The sequence below is a fragment of the Pantherophis guttatus genome, chromosome 1 (assembly GCF_059756535.1).
Source record: "Pantherophis guttatus breed Tessera chromosome 1, ASM5975653v1, whole genome shotgun sequence".
NCBI classification, from domain to species: Eukaryota; Metazoa; Chordata; class Lepidosauria; order Squamata; family Colubridae; genus Pantherophis; species Pantherophis guttatus.
The window spans coordinates 320,717,906-320,737,569 of record NC_142063.1 but is presented as its reverse complement, the minus strand read 5'-3'; the positions used below and the strand labels follow the sequence as shown (position 1 = coordinate 320,737,569).

At 38.8% G+C, this 19,664-nt stretch overlaps 1 protein-coding gene across 1 annotated transcript in view; it reads left to right on the top strand.

Moving 5' to 3' along the window:
• The window catches only part of PNOC (prepronociceptin), a 40,539-nt gene extending 24,061 nt beyond the window's left edge, over positions 1-16,478 (top strand). The window contains exons 2-3 of the mRNA XM_034421251.3: positions 8,552-8,693; positions 14,893-16,478. Coding sequence (XP_034277142.2) covers positions 8,568-8,693; positions 14,893-15,459 — 693 coding nt within the window. The 5' untranslated portion in view covers positions 8,552-8,567 and the 3' untranslated portion in view covers positions 15,460-16,478. The remainder of the gene's footprint in view (positions 1-8,551; positions 8,694-14,892) is intronic.
• Positions 16,479-19,664: the final 3,186 nt, after the last annotated feature.

Below are 19,664 nucleotides of genomic sequence, written 5' to 3'. Positions count from 1 at the left end.
TTTAATTTCTAAGGAAGCCTAGGTCAGAAAACTCCTTGAACCACCCATATCCCACCATAGTTAAGTGGCAACTTCTCTATGTGCAACAGTAATCGTCACCCAATCTTGCAACCGGTGATCCGTCATCTCCAAAGTTAAATCACACGCAGCCATGATTGACAGAACAATAAAAGCTTCCATTTCACGCTTGCACCTTTCAGCACCTCAGCCATGAGCTCTTGAATCCATTTTCCAAATTAGGGACCCATTGCCCACGGTGCTATGTGTTATCATCTGTCATTCACCTGCTATTTTCACCTAATCAAGCTGTTAATCCCACCAAACATACATTTGGGCTATTCAATGTAAACCAAAGGCAGTCTTTAGTCATCTTTTCATGACATGATTGAACAAGTTTGCTTAACATCAAGAAGTTCAAGTGGGAGTAGAAGGCTGTGAATTTGTGGCTCCTAATCAACCATGAGCAATTTTTATCCTACCTTGTCTCTCTCAAGACTCCTTCCCAGCAATTGCAAAAAAAAAAAAAAAGGTTGCTAAAAGGCAGGCAATGGTTTGAATAGTATTCTTTGAAATAGCAGCATGTTACTACCCAGTGCAAAATTTGCTGTCCAGCAGAGAGTTAGACACCCTCAAGTGGACTGAAATAAAAGGTCTTGATGATATCTAACTTTTTATGGGATAGGAGCCATTGCCTTAGTGCCATCGCACTAAGCTATATTTTGTATTAATTGAACATGCCCAGTTTATATATCCTACAGAGCAATCAGCATGCTTTGCTAATTACAATGCCTTTGGTCAAATCCTAATGACAATTGATACTGCCATTAATCAAAACATTAGCAGCTAGAATGGAATGACTAGCCATGTTCACATGGCACACAAAGGACAATCAAAAAGAAAAAAGAAAGAAAGAGAGATTTACAAGCTGCATAAAATTGAATACGAATGTTCAAAATAACTTCATATAAGATCGTCTTAAACTGTTCTTGAAATCAATTTAATGATGAGTAATTGGTCACCCTTGCACAAATGTAATAAGAATCCTTAATCATAGTAGACAATTAATAGGAACTGTTATCGAATTTAAGAAGTCCATTCTTGTGATAGTAAAATAAGTTCTAATATTTTAATTTAAACCCTTATGTGAAGAGAAATTTCGGATGTGATTAAAAGTCCATGCGATGGTTGCAGTATATGCTTAAGCAAGATATTTACATAGGCTAATTTAACAAAATTGATGCTAACTGTAAAAAAAAAAAAAAGCTAAGTATATGCTTTGTTTTCTCAAGATGTGAATTGTTGACTTGTTCTGCCATCCTGGCTGCAGGGCAAGAAATAATAGTCAAGTTACAGAAAGGCAGTTGTTAGTATCTGGAAAAACATCCTAATGATAATGGCAATTTGATGGTGGAATACAGTTAGTTACCCACAGAGTTAGTGGATATCTCTTCTCCAGATGGGTTTCACCAAAGACCTGACAGCCATCTGTCAGGCCTGCTTTCGTATGGATTCCTGCACTGACCAGAAGGTTGAGTTTAATGGCCCAAACAGCCCATTTTAATGCTCTGATGGTACCACATCAATACATTAGGAGATCACGCTGTTTGCTGTAAAAACGAATGAACAAATGGGTAGATTTTGCAGTACAGAAAGCAGGGCATCCTGTTGGTGCTTTTCACTGACTGCCTGACTGCCTGATTGATTGATTGATTGATTGAGTTGAAGGAGAAATTCATTCATTCCCAGTATGTGTGAATACACTTTGTACATAATGACTTTTAATGATTGCATATTTTAGTAGCATTCAACGGCTTGATGATTTTACTCATCTCATTGGACATATTGCTGCCACTGATAACCTGTTGTTATGTTTTATCACACTGCTGCTTTTTTATTTTTATGTCAGTAGTCTGAAAATGTGCCATAAACTCCACATATATCCAGGGATAAGCTATGCCGAACACAGTAATTGGCCCAATAATATTCAACAACTGAGCCTTTTTTAATATCGCAAGAACATTACATGGTTCTTGAGAGATTTAAAGAGGGAAGTGATCTCATTTTCTTAATAGCTGAAGGGCTATCCTTCAGAAGATGGACATGTCTGCTCTGTGTTGGTCCAGACAGCAGAGCTAATACTAAATGAATGCCTGCTAGAAACAGAACAGTCACATCCAACATTGCCTTTATTTACAGAAGAGCCTCTGTAGGAGATAAAGATTCCTTCAAACTGAGCTCAACTTCTGGTGACTCAAGGATGTAGTTTTCTCAGAAATGAGAGAACATCTGATCAGATTGGCCAGAGTTCTAGAATTATGTAGAACTATCTTGTTTGTTACTTTATTTTTTCCCTTGGATTGCCCTATCTGTTTCCAGTCTCTGGCAATCTTACTTTTTCCACTTTTCTTTTTTTTTTTGCTCACCCGTTTCTTTCTCTCCCATGGAACTACCATATTAGGGTTGCAAAATTTCAGAAAAACCATTGAATGGCAACAATGGATTGAACTACAGTATTGTTTGCTGCTCTCTATTATCGCCCCGCCCCCAATGTTAGCATTTCTCTCTAATACTTGGAATAATAAGAATCCACATAGATACCATACTGATCTGGGTCTCAAAGAATCTGAACCAAAGATCAGGGCAGAAAGAAAGCAGGTGAAACAAAACAAATGGCTGAGTCCTGGGACATCTTCCAGGACTTTCTTCTTCCTCTTCCAGCTGAAATTATTTTGTGTTAAATTTATATTTACTGACAAAGAAATAAAGGGAGACTAGTATAGATCTATTTCAAGCTATTTAGCTCTCATCAGCTAGCCATAACCTTCTGGGATTTGAACCAGGGCTTGCCTGCATGTTAGGCAGATGTATTAACCTCTAAGCTTCTCCTTGCTTTATCACTTTGTACCAGGGGAGATTAAATTAGTTTTCTATCGAAGCAACCTGGTTTACCCAAATATGGGAAGTTGCTTCGATAGAAAACTCATATATACATTTATATTTGCTGATAAAGAAATAAAAGGAGACTTTATCAGCAAATATATATTTGGTATAAAATGGTTTGTCGTGAATGTGACTGCTTGAGGGCTCCTGGATTGGAGCTGAAAGGTGAAAGGGAAGCAGTATGCTCCCTCCCATATTGGGGTAGACCAGGTGCTTCGATAGAAAGCACACACACACACACGCACACACATACATACATACATACATACGTGAGGAATTGCATGAGTGGGGAGAGATTGTGTAGGTTTGTAAAAAAAAAAAGTCAACAATTGTCCTGCTTTAGAATTAGAATTAGAATAGAATAGAGCTAGAAGGGACCTTGGAGGTCTTCTAGTCCAGCCTCCTGCTCAAGCAGGAGAACCTGTACCAGTGATGGCAAACCTTTTAGACACTGAGTGCCCAAACTGTGCGTGTGCACATGCCCAAACTGAAAGGTGCACGCATGCACAGACATGTGCAGACATGCTCGCATGCGCAGCAGAGACCCGAAGACCAGTTGTCCGGCAGGAGGCAGGGTATCCCAACACTGGCAGCGTGGCAAGAGTTAAGATCTTTTTCTTTAGTGAGCTTCTGTTACGTTGCTTGCAGGGAAACAGAGGTTCATGAAAGAAACGCCACAGAGATCTGACCTGGGGCGATGGCACGCGTGCCAGCAGAGAGGGCTCTGTGTACCATGTCTGGCATGCGTGCCATAGGTTTGCCATCACGGACCTATACTATTTCAGATAAGTGACTGCCTAGTCTCTTGCTAAAAGCCTCCAGTGATGGAGCGCCCACAATTTCTGAAGGCAAGCTGTTCCACTTGTTAATTGTCCTCACTGTTAGGAAGTTTCTCCTTAATTACTTTCTTTCATCATATCCTCTTTAGGTTATTTGAATGGTTGTAAAAGCTGAGGTCAGCTAAACTATGGCTAGCATTTTTAACTCAGCATGGAATCTTAGAACTGTGGAGTCAAAAGACACTACAAAAGTAATCAAGTCCAATGCTCTGCCATATGCAGGAAAGCCAATTAAACCATCCACAAGAGATGGCTGTTCCAGTTTCTTCTTAAAAGCATCCAGAGATTGAGAACCCATATTCTCCCCAGGTAGAATTCATTATTTATTTATTTATTTATTTATTTATTTATTTATTTATTTATTTATTTATTTATTTATTTATTTATTTATTTATTTATTTATTTATTTATTTATTTATTTATTGGTTCGATTTATATGCCGCCCTTCTCCAGAGACTCAGGGCAGCTTACAATGCGTTAAGCAATAGCCTTCATACTTTTGTATATACCTGCTTTGTAGGGCTTTCGGGCCCCCCTAAGTAGTGTTCATTTTTTATACAAAGTCATCTTATTGCCCCCACAATCCAGGTCCTCATTTTACCTACCTTGGAAGGATGGAAGGCTGAGTCAACCTTGAGCCTGGTGAGATTTGAACTCACAGTAATTGCAGGCACCTGGCAGCTAAGTGCTACTTAACAGCACTTTAGTCCACTGCACCACCGAGGCTCAGTGCAACTGTGTTGCACAGTTCTTAACCATTAGGTTTTGTGTGTGTGTGTTTGTATGAAATCTACAACATACCTTTGTTTTGGGGTATAATACTTAACAAATGCCTTGCTTTGCAATACAAAATCTGCTCCCAATTGTGGTCATAACTTAAGGACTAGGTGTAGCCCCAGGCTAGAAACCAGACCAAAGCCAGCTGGTCATTCTCTCTCAACCCAAGAAAGGAAGCAATGGCAAACCACTTCCAAAAACCTTTGCCTAGAAAAATTGTAAGGATTAAACCAGGCAATCACTAGGAGTCAAAACAGACTCAGAGGTGCACTCAGACAAAAAACACCTCTCATCTCCATTTAAAATATAGGGCTTCTTTTTTCATAAGCCTACCTCTTCCCAAATTTCTCTTCCCATTGCAACTTGCTCTTTGCAGAAAATTGCTTGAATGAAGAGATTTGTAAATTTCAAGAGCTTGCACATTTGTGCAACCTTTCATTAGTTGGCCTAATGCTGCCGTTGTTCTGATATGAATTTTGTTACAAAAATATCTGATATGCAGTCAGTTGTTAGAAAATAATTCCAAATCTATCTATCCCTCCATCTATCAGGATTATTATTAAAATGCACATTTCCTGCTGTATTCAGAAAATAGTATTTTTAACATTTCTTTCCCTGGGGATGAGCAAAGAACATTGCTGTTTTACGCATGCTGCTTTACACAATGTTCACTTCAAAGCTTTGGCAGCAGAGAGGTAGGATTATGAAGAGTTTATAAGTAATCTGTGGATTATCAGAAGAATTTCCTTGCTTCTAGGCAGGGAGCACTTTTTTTCAGTCTTCTGTCAAAAGGTCCTGAACCTAGTTGGGAGTCATTGTTCGTTTATTCAATGAAACACAGAAGAGAAGTTTTACAAAAGACGGAGAGAGACAAGGAGACACAGAGAGAGAGAAATGAAAAGAGCAGATTCTCATGAATACTCAACACAATTTAGCCTTTTTAACAGTCTTGGTGGAAGGATTGCCTGGGGCTATTCTGCTAGATTAAGTGAATGTATAATTGCATAGCACTTTCTTCCTGGATTGTTATACAAATGAAACAAGCTGGGAGGGGAGGCATCTTCCACTCCCCGATACCGGTGGTAGTGCTTTCCCTAACAGCGGATACAATTCATCCATTGAATGTTAGTCTTTGCACAGCTTGTTCACAGGTTCCTTGTATTTGCAGTAATGCTGACATCTCTCTTACCCTTCAAATCCACCTACACAACTCTGTCTAAAATTTGCTGGCTTGATTTTGGAATCCCCAAACCAGATTCAGCTGACCGAAAGGCAGAGCTTGATGTTCCAGTTGTCAACCTTGTAATCACACAGGTGTGGAGAAAGAGATACCTGTAGAAAGCTATAAAAGGGGTCTGTATGTTCATGAGTAGATGAGTCATATTGGGTCTTTTGCAATTGAAAAGGTCTGCTTGATCAAACCCAAATCTGGTAGCCATGTGGCCTCTGAGAAATTGGTAGCAAAACTGATTGATTTTATTAGATTTTAGGCTGCCTAATTCCCAGGTAGCTCTGGGCATTTTACACTATTAAAAAATTAAAAACAATAAGATATTAATGTGAAGATAATTCCTCTTCTCCCTGGAATACAGAGGTATACTATGCATAATAAAGTTCAGTTTATCTTTTAAACCTAGTATTCATAGATCACTCCTACAAAACTCTGCATAGTTCCATTTTAAGGCAATCTGCAGACTTATTTCCAACAAAATATAAATAATAAATTCCTAGGGACTAATCTCTTTTGTGTCTGTTTTCTATATGCCATTGCCAGTGTATTTTACAGTATCTTAATTGCTTTCAAGATTACATCTTTGCAATACAGCTAATGGGCTAATTTGAAAACCAGTAAGATATTGAAAAACTAGTGATAATGTGTGATAAGTATTTGTGTACTAGGTGTGTGCGATTCTTCAGAGTAGTTTCTAAAAAGGTGATTTGGAACATATGGGGTTCCCTTTTAAAGCAACTGCTTTGTTTCCTGGATTACTCAGCCATGCAGAGAGGGGCTATGTTTGGGTCTAAGGTGATTCAAGCAGTAGTGGGTTTCAAAAATTTTTACTACCGGTTCTGTGGGTGTGGCTTGGTGGGCGTGACATGGCTTGGTGGGCGTGGCTTGGTAGGCATGGCAGGGGAAGGATACTGTAAAATCTCCATTCCCATTCCAATCCAGGGAAAGGTTACTGCAAATTCCCCATTTTCTCCCGGTCAGCTGGGAGTTGGGAGGCAGAGAATAGATGGGGGCGGGGCCAGTCAGAATTTTTACTACCAGTTCTCCGAACTACTCAAAATTTCCGCTACCGGTTCTCCAGAACTGGTCAGAACCTGCTGAAACCCACCTCTGGCTTCAAGCATCTTTTTTCAAATATTCCCAAAATTTTGCACAATGTCTGTGTTCATGTGCATGTATAAAATGAGAAAAAGGAGAACCACACAGTCTTTTGCTCCTGAATAGCTGTAGCTAGATAAATATAGATGTAAGCCACCCATGTAAACTTACCATACGGTAACCATAGGGTTACCCTATGGTAAGATGGGCAGCCAATAAATTTTATAAATAAATAAATAAATAGACAAGCATTTAAGAGCTCAGTTTGGACTGTAACATGATGATCCAGAAGAAAATGATATGTAGATAAAAATGCCAAATCCAGTCTGAACGTAGGGTTGACTGTGTGACAAATAATCTATGCTGGTTAAGGAGGATGGGATTTATAGCCTGACACATCTGGGTACTTATTACTAACTTTTCAAAGTACAAAAGTGCAAAAAAAAAAATTTCGCGTAATGTTTATCCTAATAAGTGATTTTATAGAGTTTGAATTAGAAATATATATTATTAACCAACAAATTTAAGAATGCAATGTTTTGGTTTAAACATTAAATACTTATAATTAACCACTCTTGAAAAATATTTGTCCATGGGAATAGATTTCTAGATAAAACCAATTGTTATGCAAACACAGTAATTCAATATGATGAGTTATAAAGCTCCCTAATAGGATAAATGAACCTTTATTTTTTGTTTGGAGTCATGCTGTTTTATAAAGACATTAATAGACTTGCTTTGAATGTACATTTACATATATTTATAAAGCAGTGTCTTTTAGGCGCGAACAAATCCTTGTATTCCCACAATACTCTTAATCAAATCAAACACTTGAGAGATATATTTGCCCAGCATGGTAACCTCCATTAGGGCTTAAAGCGCGCGCGCACACACGCACACACAGAGGAAGATAAGCTTAAGATTCAGTGTTTGTGCAATCCCAGAAAAATAAATTAATTCAGTAAGCAGATCATATGAACGAGCCAGTATATAGCATCTTTATTATTTTGTGCTCACATTTTTTCTCAGTACTGCAGAAACAAACCTGAGCAGAAAAATGACAAATGATGAAGCAAAACACATATCTCTGTTCTTTGTTTGCTTTCAGTTCACTTCAAAGGATGTGAAGTATGTCTTCACTTCTGATAGTCCTCCTGTATATATGTGGAATTTTAAGAGCAGGTGATGGGTGCCCTTACAAAATGGCTTCTGGGGGATATGGGGAAAGAGACTTCACTGTTCACAAAATGGCTGCGCATGAAGTAAACCAGTGAGTTTATTTCCTGTCATCTTCTGAAATCCCTAAAAATGGTTGTTCTCACCCACATCTTACTTTGGGTGATTTCTTTCTGAGGAGGTGGGCATAGTCCCAAACAATATACTTTCGAAGTAACCATCAACTTTTTTATTTTCTAAAAATTCTATATTTCATGTGGAACCAGAAGCATTTTTGTAACTAGAGGTGATGCTGGAGGATAGTTCTTAACTTAGTAACATGCCAGTTTCTTTATTATTTTCATGTTTTAATGAAAAGAATAAAAGCCAGAGAACAAGATGCCTTGCAGGGAGCGAGGAAGGTGGCTGTTGATGTGGTGGTGCCAATGATAACACATTGCCAAGCTTTTTCTTACTGGAAATAACCATTCTCTAATTTCTTCTCACGTAGCTTCCAACGTGACATCATGAGGATGCTATTGTGGGGGATCTTGTCATTCTGCTTGCTGGCCTATGCCCACGATGATTGCCGGAAGGACTGCCTGAACTGCCACAGACATCTGTACAGCCACCAAGATGACTTCAGTCTTCTGGTGAGTAATCCCAGCAATTATCTTTGCATATATGTTCATGTTCTGTGTGTGTCTTACCTGCTGTGCAAGCTTTTTTGAAATGCAGCTAGTTTGATCTCAGTACACATTCCTCCCTCCCTCCCCAAAAAATCCCAAAGACTCTTCCAAACATGGATGTCATCCTGATAGCAAGGTAAGATAAGTCTCCTGCTCATCATTGACCAAATGACATTGTAACTGGGTGCTTTTTTACTGTGGTAATTCTGAAATATCCCTGTGTTCTTCTATCCACCAACAAAGAAATGTTCTTTCAAATCAGTTTTGGCTCCTGGTAACTACATGAAGATATTCATGCAGTTTTCTTTGCAAGATTTTGGAAATGGTTTGCCATTGCCTACTTCCTAGGGCTACGAGAGCATTTGGGTCACCCAGCTGCTTTGTGCCTATGGCAGGACTAGAACTCACAGTCTCCCAGATTCTAATCTGGTGCCTTTTAAAAGTGGTGTACAAGTCTAAGTGGTATTGCTATTGCTATCCTGATTCATAGAAGTGGAAGGGGATTCAGGCAATCAAACTGCATTTTCTATCTAATATGGGAATCCCCCTCTATGAATATTGGTCTCATTGTGAAACTGCTCTTTTTATGAAGAAGATTAATGTTCAATTGGAATCTGCTTTCCTAGAACTTAAATCCTTTATTCCATGTGCCCTGTGTTCAGAAATGATGGAGAAGAGATCTTGACATTCTTTTGTGCAGCATTCTTTCAAGTGCGCTTCACCTATCAAGATCATTTTGAATTCTATTTCTGTCTTCTACAGCAGTGTAGTACCTTCTCTAAGATCCTCTCAGGGGTTCAGGAAGTCAAAATTATTCGCCAGCCTGTCTTGAAAGCCAATATAATATTAAAATCCTTTCAAACAGTTGCGAGAAGTGATAGGAAATGTGTCCATTTTAATTTTTAATATAGTAAATATTGATAAATATAACTCATACGAACAAAAGATCCTTGGGAGATCTCTATATTTTTTAAAACTGGAAAAGAAAGAAAAAGTTTAAGAAACGCTGTTCTACGATATTAGTTGCCTACCCAATGTTGTATCATAAAATTGGATAAGCACTCCCTCCACTTCGTCATCAAAGTTAAATAATGTTCATTATTAATCTTGTTTGTTAATCTATGTTAGCCACCAAATCCATAATTTGCAAGATGAGTGAATGGGTGGACACACGGACAGTCAGGCAGATATTGTCTGCCTTTAGCAAGTGGCTTGAGATATGACAACCATGATTGTTCTTTTGGTTCATTACTTGTGGTTCAGGCTAACATCAGTAAGATGTAAGAATGTTGTCATTAATGCTGTTCTCAACATTATGAAATGTAACCTTTCATCTGTAACTTCAATTGCTAATTTTCTATCTACTGACATGGCTGGGCAGTTTAAGAGTCAGAATGAATGAATAAAATTGGCTAACTAGACCAGCCTCCATCCTGCTGGCTGGAGAACCTCTGTACAATTAGAAAATGCAATTGACAGATCATTAATATTCATTTGAATAGCCTTTCCGCTCTGTGCCATGACGCATGGCCTCCTCATTATACAGCAATAACAAATTTCCATAATTGGCTCCACCTTGAGTCAACTTCCAAGGGCACTGCAGAAGGAACAGACCTTTTGCAAGCTGTCCCCAAGAGAGTAAAGATACGATGACCATGTTAGATGAGGTGGAAACAACTGGTTTTTCTTGATGTGAATATAGATAATGATCAGTAGATTACAGGAGCCAAATAGATCTTAAGGCAGTTTCATACAGGTTCTCTGAAAGCCCACACTACCAAGAGGGTTTTTTTTCTAGATAATCTAGAAAATGCTATTGTTTCAATTGCACCTTCTTTGGGCTGTCAGACCTTCTATTCAGCCTTTTGGTGCTTGGGGTCCACACAATGCTCCTGGTTCGGACCAGATCGCCCAATCCGGTAGCGATGGCGGCGGGTGGTTCAGAGAACCAGTAGCAAAAATCCCTGCCCCCTTCCCACACCATGCCCAGCTGAGCCACACAATTATCAGAGGCTTTTTTTTTTACTTTTAAAAGCATTTTTTCTACAACCTCTTCCAATGAAAAAATGCTTTTAAAAGTTAAAAAAAAAAGCCTCTGATGATCGTGCAGCTCAGCTGGGATTATCAGAGGCTTTTCAAAGCATTTTTTAAGAAGCCTCTCTGACGATCCCAGCTGAGTTGCCTGATCGGCAGAGGCTTTTCAAAGCATTAGAAAAAATGCTTTGAAAAGTTTTTTTTTTTAAAAAAGTTGGCCATGCCCACCCAGTCACATTACCCCCCCCCACCAAGCCACGCCCACAGAACCGGTAGTAACAAATTTTACATTTCACCCCTGTGTGTAGGCCACGCCCCATCCCAGCTCAACAAATGGGAAAAACATCACAAAACATCACGTGACGGCAATGTGATGCCACAAGTTTGACACCCATCACAATCATATAGAGGGGAGTGGGCTGAAATGAGAGGATAGGGATCTCTCCCAGTGATCCTCACAACCCTTATAACAATTGGACTGCTTCTGAAGACCTGTGTAATGCTCTTCTGGAAGAACCCTAAATCCTACAAGAACATCCTAGTCATTCTGTGTATGTGGCATTGGAGCATGGCATAAGGCAGGATAAAGAGTTCCCGGCGTGGACATGGATATAATTTACATAGATTGTAAATGAAGAACTTGAAATCCTGAAGATACTTCCAAATGACGATGTTCGTGCTGGTTTAAAAGCAGCTCCTAATTTCTGTCACCATAGGATGCCAACAGAATGGTTGAAAAGCTTCTTAGACGAAAAGAAGAAATGTTTTCTTCTTTTAAAAGGAACTGTTACCCACCTCCCATTCCTAACAAGACCTTTAAGGGGAATTCATTGGCTTGATAATTTCTACCCTTCAATAGTCCTGATGAAATAAAGTGGGTGAGGTTGACAGATGGGTCAGTTTCCTCCTTTCCTTTAACAAAGGACCTGTAATTACAAAGGGGGACAGGTTGCTTTGCTTGTTCTTTCCCTTTTTATAAATCTCCTTTTCTCTTTCTCCAATCCTTTATCTGAGGCAGCTCAGGTTCAGGAAGTGATAGTCATTCCTCCTTGTTTGACTCCAAGAAGTAAAGACAATGGCTGATAATTTTCAACTCTATCTGAGAGATCACCAAGTGAAAAAGATTGCGAGGCACAAATGCCCTCAATTATTGACATTCACTCAAGTGGTGACACTCACTACGTACTCCGGAAAATCCCAGTTCAAAAATAAGGTCTGTTATTTCTCATGATGGGGACAGAGGAGACCTTTTCTGACTCTAACCATATTGTTCCAGCATCTTCTTACTACAGAGCTAATTCATCACAAATAGTCATTTAAAGAGATTGTTAGTATCTAACGGAAAGCAATTATGAGATGGCAACCAGGTCTGACACTTCCCTTTCATTCAAAGGGAATTGAATTCACTGTCAGAGGTTATTAAAAGCCAAGTGGGATCAATCCCACTTTCTTTTTTCATGCCCAGATTGCTAAACCTTTATAATCATGCTAGTATTTCTAAAAGCAATTGTTTTCTCTGTTAGCAGTTGGGTTAGCTGCCTTTTAACAGTATACAAGCTATTGTTTTCATCATGTTATGGGGTTGTTGGGGTTTTTTTTGGGTACATCTACAGACATGAGCCTTGGTGGCGCAGCAGACTAAAGTGCTGTTAAGTAGCACCAGCTGCCTGCAATTACTACAAGTTCAAATCTCACCAGGCTCAAGGTTGACTCAGCCTTCCATCCTTTCGAGGTAGGTAAAATGAGGACCCGGATTCTGGGGGCAATAAACTGACTTTGTATAAAAAGAACATCACTTAAGGGGGGCCGAAAGCTCTACTAAGCCAGGTATATACAAAAGTATGAAGGCTATTAATGCATTGTAGGCCGCCCTGAGTCTCCGGAGAAGGGCGGCATATAAATCAAACCAATAAATAAATAAATAAATAAATAAATAAATAAATAAATAAATAAATAAATAAATAAATAAATAAATAAATAAATAAATAAATAAATAAATAAATATGTTTAGACAAACAGCCTATCCAGAGTGACAGAAAATCCTGGGATTTGATGCACTCATTTATAAGAATATTTATAGTGTTTTTACATAACTTTGTTAAAAGTCCTTGTGAAATTGGTGGTATATACATAATGAATATAAGTACATTTATTTTTAAAAATAACAATGCAAAATCTACCATTTGACAATATATTTTTTGAACATAAATGCTTGTGAGTTCTCTAGAATTCTTTATTGGGCAAAATGGTACAAAGACCAGAAGCCCTATTTTTGTTTTAGAGAGGTAATAAGCATTCCAGGTATGAATGTTTATGTTTGAACCCTTGGAGAACTAGTACCCAAAAAAATACAGAGACAAATGGAGAGTAGTTTCAGTGTGGAGGGGTTGATTCCAAGAAACAGAAAGAACAAGAAATGTTCTCCAACCCATAGCCAGGACCAGGTACAATCGTATACCAGGTATACGACCAGGTATAATGTTTTATAGGAGCACACACTTGAACATTGGTTTCTAATGGCTGCAAAAGTCTTTCAAGATACTTCCTTAGGAAACCAATACCAATAGTGACAAGTAGAGTCTACCACCTCATTGTTCCCCTGAATTAAATGTTTCATCTCTTTAAACTTTTAAGAAAGAATAAAAACTATTTAATTCAAATTAGATAAGCAGATATCCTGCATCTATTCGTCAGAGCCATGATGGTGCAGTGATTAGAATGCAGTATTGCAGGCTGACTCTGCCCACTGTCAGGAGTTCAATCCTGACTAGCTCAAGGTTGACTCATCCTTCCATCCTTCCGAGGTCGGTAAAATGAGGACCCAGATGTTGGGAGCAATATGCTGACTCTGTAAACTGCTTAGAGAGGATTGTAAAGCACTATAAAGCAGTATAAATGCAATGCTATTGCTGGATTGCAGTTTCCAAAACCCCACATGCCTGGGCACACAGCTAGATTTGAAAATTCTTGAAGGCATCCTGGGGTGGCTAGTCTTATTAATAATCACCACCAGAGAACAGATTCCTAATTTCTGACAGATCTGGTGATTCAACAGCAACACAGCCTGAGCATCTGGCTTCTGAGAACTCTGCATATAGATCTTCCCCATGATTAAATCCATAGAAGAATGAGCAGGACTAAGCCAAAAACAACAATTTTAGAAGATTGGACCAGAAAAAGAAACCCAAAAGCTGTAGCATATTGAAAGATCGATGGCATTTGCTCACCAAGCTCCTAGGAACCAATTGAACAATTCAATTTTGAATGCGAGTTTTGATCAGTCTTCAATGGCCACTATTCATATAATAGGAGACTGATTTGAAACTGTCTTCTGTTTCTACCACTACTACTATTAGATTACCACTATCTGTCAGATCATGAGTAAAAATTCTTGGTGAATTCACTGCAAAGACCAAACCCAAACAGATGTCTTGACTTCTGAATTAGTCTGTAAACCTGTAGGATTTAAGGAAAGTTGTAAAGAATTTCCAGAAAAGGAAATCAGAAGGAATATAACATATTTTAATTGCCTCTCTATTGCAGCCATGGATTCTGAAACTCACCCTTTGTAAATTAAGCTATATGTCTAACAAAAAGCAGAAACAGGATTATTTTAAACATAATTTACTGTAATACACCTTTTTGACTTTCTTCAGCAAAGTGTCAACTTCAAATGGAACCTGGCCACAGCCATCTTTCTGTTCCTCAGTTGTCACACAGAGGGGGAAGAGGGGAAGGGGGTTGGAATGCATTACTAGACACAACAAAGAGCTTTCTCATGAGAACCAAGGTCATCTCTACTGGCAACAGATAAGATCAGGGAAGGAGTGCCTGAAGAGCCCGCCAATTAACCCAACTGACCAACATTACCTGTGACACTTGGGGGTGGGGTTATTTCCTAGTTTAATTATATTGAAACCGCAGGAAAGTTTTAGATTTGGTTTTCCTTTGAAGCTGTGCCGATATGATGTACTCATTAAAGAGGACCTTTGAGAAGGAGCCAAGTCTCAGAGTTCTGATTTGCTTGAGTTTATTAATCGGAGCCCTGACACAAAGATTATGATTTGTACCTTTCCTTACATTCAAAAAGTGAGGTATATTACTAACTGTCCTTGTTTCCTCCCTACAGATCTGTGTAATGGAGTGTGAAGGGAAACTGTTTTCCAGTGCTACCTGGGGACTTTGCAATAAAGTCATCAGCGAAAAAAGTTCTTTGTCCCTAGACCATAGTAGCCTGGAAGAAATGAAATGGCCACTGGAGATGTGGGATGGCAGCCTGAAAGGAGGCAGAAGTAACCTGAAACATCATGGTGACCTGACCAGAATGGTGGATCTTAGCGATGGAGAAGATAAGCAAGTGTCCAAATTGAGTGGTCTCATCCGTCAGCCAAAGGCAGAAGATGACACTAGTGATGGAAGCCAAACTCCACTTGGGGATTTACAGGATCAGCTCAAGATTCCCAAGAGGGTGGGCGATTTCCTGAGGCTCCCATTCAACTATGGGCAGATGGAAGAACCTGAGGTGCAAGCGCTCCAAAAACGATTTGGAGGCTTCATTGGTGTTCGGAAATCAGCCCGGAAGTGGCACAACCAGAAAAGGTTCAGTGAATTCCTGAAGCAGTATCTGGGAATGTCCCCACGTTCCGTTGAGTACGATGGCTTGGCTGATGACCTGAAGGAACCAAATGAGATTTAAACAAATGAACTTTTCCTGGATTGTTGTCGTTGTTGTCGTTGTCATTTCCTTCTCAGATTATAAACATGTTGTGAATTGATTTCAGAGCTGCCATGGCCAAAGAAGCCAACCCCATTTGTACTATTCTGCTTTGTCAATGATCAGCCAACCAGTCTTAGCATCGGAAGGGAAGTTCTATTTTCTTTGAAATAAAATTCAGAATCGCTTTGTGTAATAATATTTCACAATTTTTACATTTGTATGAATAAAATTTAAAAATCTACATTTAGTATGGTTAACATGCTAGAGAGCAGGTAATGGTAACTCTTTCCTTACTATTATATTACCTTTGTGTTTAGGAAAAATCATTTTCATCGGGGAAGTGGGCTTTCAAAAATGCAGCCGACTTCATTCTCACCAGCAGTTTCCACGGATCCAATTCAGAATCCTATCAGCCTGTTCTTTAGAAAGAAGACCAAGTTTTGCTTCTGTGCATTTGTCCCTGGGGTGTTTTTCACCACATAGGAAGACTGGATATGAAACCAGATTCTAATTCCTGGTTTATGACTTACAGGTTTTTTTTAGAACTGAGATTTAACTAGAATTTTTTTTTAAAAAAAACAAAACAATCCCTGATATGCTTCCCATTGGGGTTGACATCTTTGATATGGCAGTACTATGGTATTTGTGGTAGTTTCCCATTTTCTTTCTCTCTCCATGGCATGTATTTTGTCAAGCCTGCTGTCTCCATGCTGTCATTTTCAAAGATGTGTTTTATTAATTGCCAGGACCAGGAGCAAGTGAATTCCTCTTCACTGCTTTCTGCTTTTTAAAATTTTCAGACAAGACGCATGATCGATAAAGAAATGATGTAGCTGGCTTGGGTATTTTTCCTCTGTTAATTATTGAATGTTAAATATCTAAAAAGGGAAACAAATTCTGTCCTTTTTGATTTCAGGCACAAAGATTTCTCCATTAAACTTGTACATAGCAAAAAGAAAAAGAAAAGATTAATAAATTAGTTTTCTATTTCTACTGTAGCATTGTGATCGACACACTTTCAATGGCTACATGCTTTCTCAACACCACTTAAAGATCCACTTAACATATGAGTTTCCAATGCTAAAATCCAGGTCATATTTAGTCTGCAAAAAATCTGGAGGACCACTAGAGTGTAGCAAAGAAACAGAGGAAAATATTGAGATTTGGAAGTCATATAGATTGTTGCAGCCTATAACCAAAAAAAAAAAAAAAGCTTTCCTTAACTTGATGCTCACCAAACACACTGGACTTCCAATACCCTACCTAGCAGAATGATGCTAATTAGGAATTCAATGAGATGTAGCCTTGCAAGTTTGAGGTCAGCAGTTTGTGGAAAGTTGCCAGAAAACCCTTTCACAGGTAGCACCCCTTTGAAGTCCAGCTCCCCATCATTTCTGAACAAAAAACAATTTTCAAGCCAACAAATTAAGCCTTGGGGCTGTCATTCTTGCTTGGTAGTTTATTTTCCCTTTTCCTGATTGGATCTCATCCAGTGGTGGGTTTCAAATTTTTTTACTGCCAGTTCTGTGGGTGTGGATTGGTGGGTGTGGCATGGCTTGGTGGGCATGGCTTGGTGAGCATGGCAGGGGAAGGATACTGTAAAATCTCCATTCCCATCCCACTCCAGGGGAAGGATACTGCAAAATTCCCATTTCCTCCCAATCAGCTGGGACTTGGGAGGCAGAGAATAGATGGGGGCGGGGGCGGTCAGAATTTTTACTACCGGTTCTCCGAACTACTCAAAATTTCCGCTACCGGTTCTCCAGAACTGGTCAGAACCTGCTGAAACCCATCTCTGATCCCATCAATGATATCGGTTTGATTGCACCAGGAGCGGTTCTGCTTAAATATCATGTGTGCAGGTAGACTGAACTTTTTTTAGCTCTTTAAAGTAGTTCAGACAAGAAGCACAATGATGAATGTCTCTGTTTTTATTGCAAGGTTGCTTTAACAGAATCATGCAAGCTTGAACGTGTCATTCCCATCCCTTACTTTTCCTCTCCAAAAACTAGGCAGAGTCCCTTCTGAGACACATTCTCCAGCCTACCCCTCCTAACCCCAGCCTACCCTTCAAAATCCATTTATGGTTCTCTAGGCTGCAGCTCTTTTTCCTGTCTCCCAGGGTCATCCCTGCATACCATTACATCTCCTGTTCAATTTTGTCTTCAATTATGGTTTTTATTTACAAAGTAAATTGTCTGAGGTGAGCCCATTTGCTAATGCAAAGATGTATCATTGTATAAAAGTTCCTTTACAGACAGGTCCATATTAAGATACTTCAATCCTCTGCTCTTTTCTGAGCTTTTACTTTAATATTCCATAATTATCTCTTTCTTTTGTTTACAAGTATATTCCCACCCCAACTTTTTCATTGCCAAAATTCATCCCTCCTCCCACTCTCCCAACATATGCAGCTGCATCTGACAATACATATTAGTGTGGAACTTAATCTCTTCTGAGTCAAACCCAACATTCTACAGTAGCGCTATTTTCACAACATGCCTACCAGGGTTAATGAGGGAGCTAGGACATTATAGAAATACTAAGGATGGGTCAATTAACCTAGACAATTAATTCCCAAGGATTAGACATGGTAGGAGGAAGTGTTAGACCATGGTGACAAAAAAAAAAAAAACACCTCAGGAGTTTGGTAGCACTTTTTCCAGCTAACAAAAGTTTCTGCCTTTGAATAAAATGTGTTAGCCTGAAAAGAGGCTACAAAATTTCTCCCACGGGTTAAAGTTAATTCAAAACAAGTTAAGTTACCACCATTCGTTGATTGTCTTATGGGAACACTTAAGTCAAGTGAGAACTTTGTGTGTCCCAAATTATGATTTTTTTGACCCGGTTAAAGTAATTATGTACTAAAATACAGAGATTTGACTGAATTTGTGCTGACTGGCATGCTATGAGAACAGGATAGGACACCTATGTATAATTGGTTGCAATATAGTTATTACAACCCATTGAAAATTATGTTTTACTTCTCTGGAGTTCACTACAGACTATTGAAGTTAATAAGATTGTCATATGAAGTAGGCATGGCTAGGAGTGTATTTTCTAAGGTGGAAGGAGTTTGGTTTATTTTAAATTATATGCATTGAAATTTATTAATCAAATAGATACTTTGTGACCCACTAACTGCTGTTAAATTAAAACTTTATTATTGGGCATGTTCACTAGGGATGTTGGGAGCTGTAATTCAATAATATCTGGTATCTCGATAGCTACAGTTCCCCCTAGTTAATTTACAATTATACAAAAAAAAAATTAAGGGAACATAGTCAAGGAAGCATGTGATTCTAGTTCTGAAATAGTTTGACTAGGTTTGTACAACCTGTTAGATTAGATTAAAACAGGGTTGGGTAAATTGAGGTAGTCGTCCATTATCTTCACATGTTGGATGAATCCTATCAAGTTATAATATGGCTTGATTTTTTTGGGATGTAGCACATTATATGAATGCAACTGCTTTGCTTCTGCTCTACGGCTAAGTTAAGTCTTTCCAAAAGCAATAATGCATTCTTGCGGATCTCCTTGTTTCTAGCTAGCTCACATTTGAACTCACATTTTAAGTTGACTGAATAAGGAAGAAACCCCATGGAACACAGCGGGACCTACTTCCAAGTATAAATGGGTTAAATTGCACCAGGCAGTTTTTCCCACCCTCTGCTATGAAAAGTTCAGGTGGCCTCAAGTAAAACTGAACATCTGCAGGCTGCATCCATGCAGTTTTCTTGTGCTCTCCTGAGTTGTTTATATAGAAAACTTTAAACAAAACATACCTTGGTTTTTTTTCAACTCCCATTTTCCCAACTAAGTCATGTAACATATCCAGGAGTCATTAAGTATTGCTTTCAGGTAACTAAGCCTTCCAACCCCTGTAAATATACTCTTCTCCAGTTTGACAGCCTAACACAGTACATTGTTCCTAAAATGGCAGTATAGGACTTCAATACCCAGAACGCTTGGCAATGCATTGGGTGGGAATTTTGAAAATCATCAACCAGTATCTCTAGAGGACACCAAGCTGGGAAGGATGATACCAGAGTGACTACTCGGTCTCATTGTGCTAAGATCTAATTTGCACAACAAAATAATATTTCTATAATAGTATAATAAGAAATGTTATTTTAAAAATCCAGAAACTAGCAAGCATATAGCAGAAATAATTCTTATTGTGA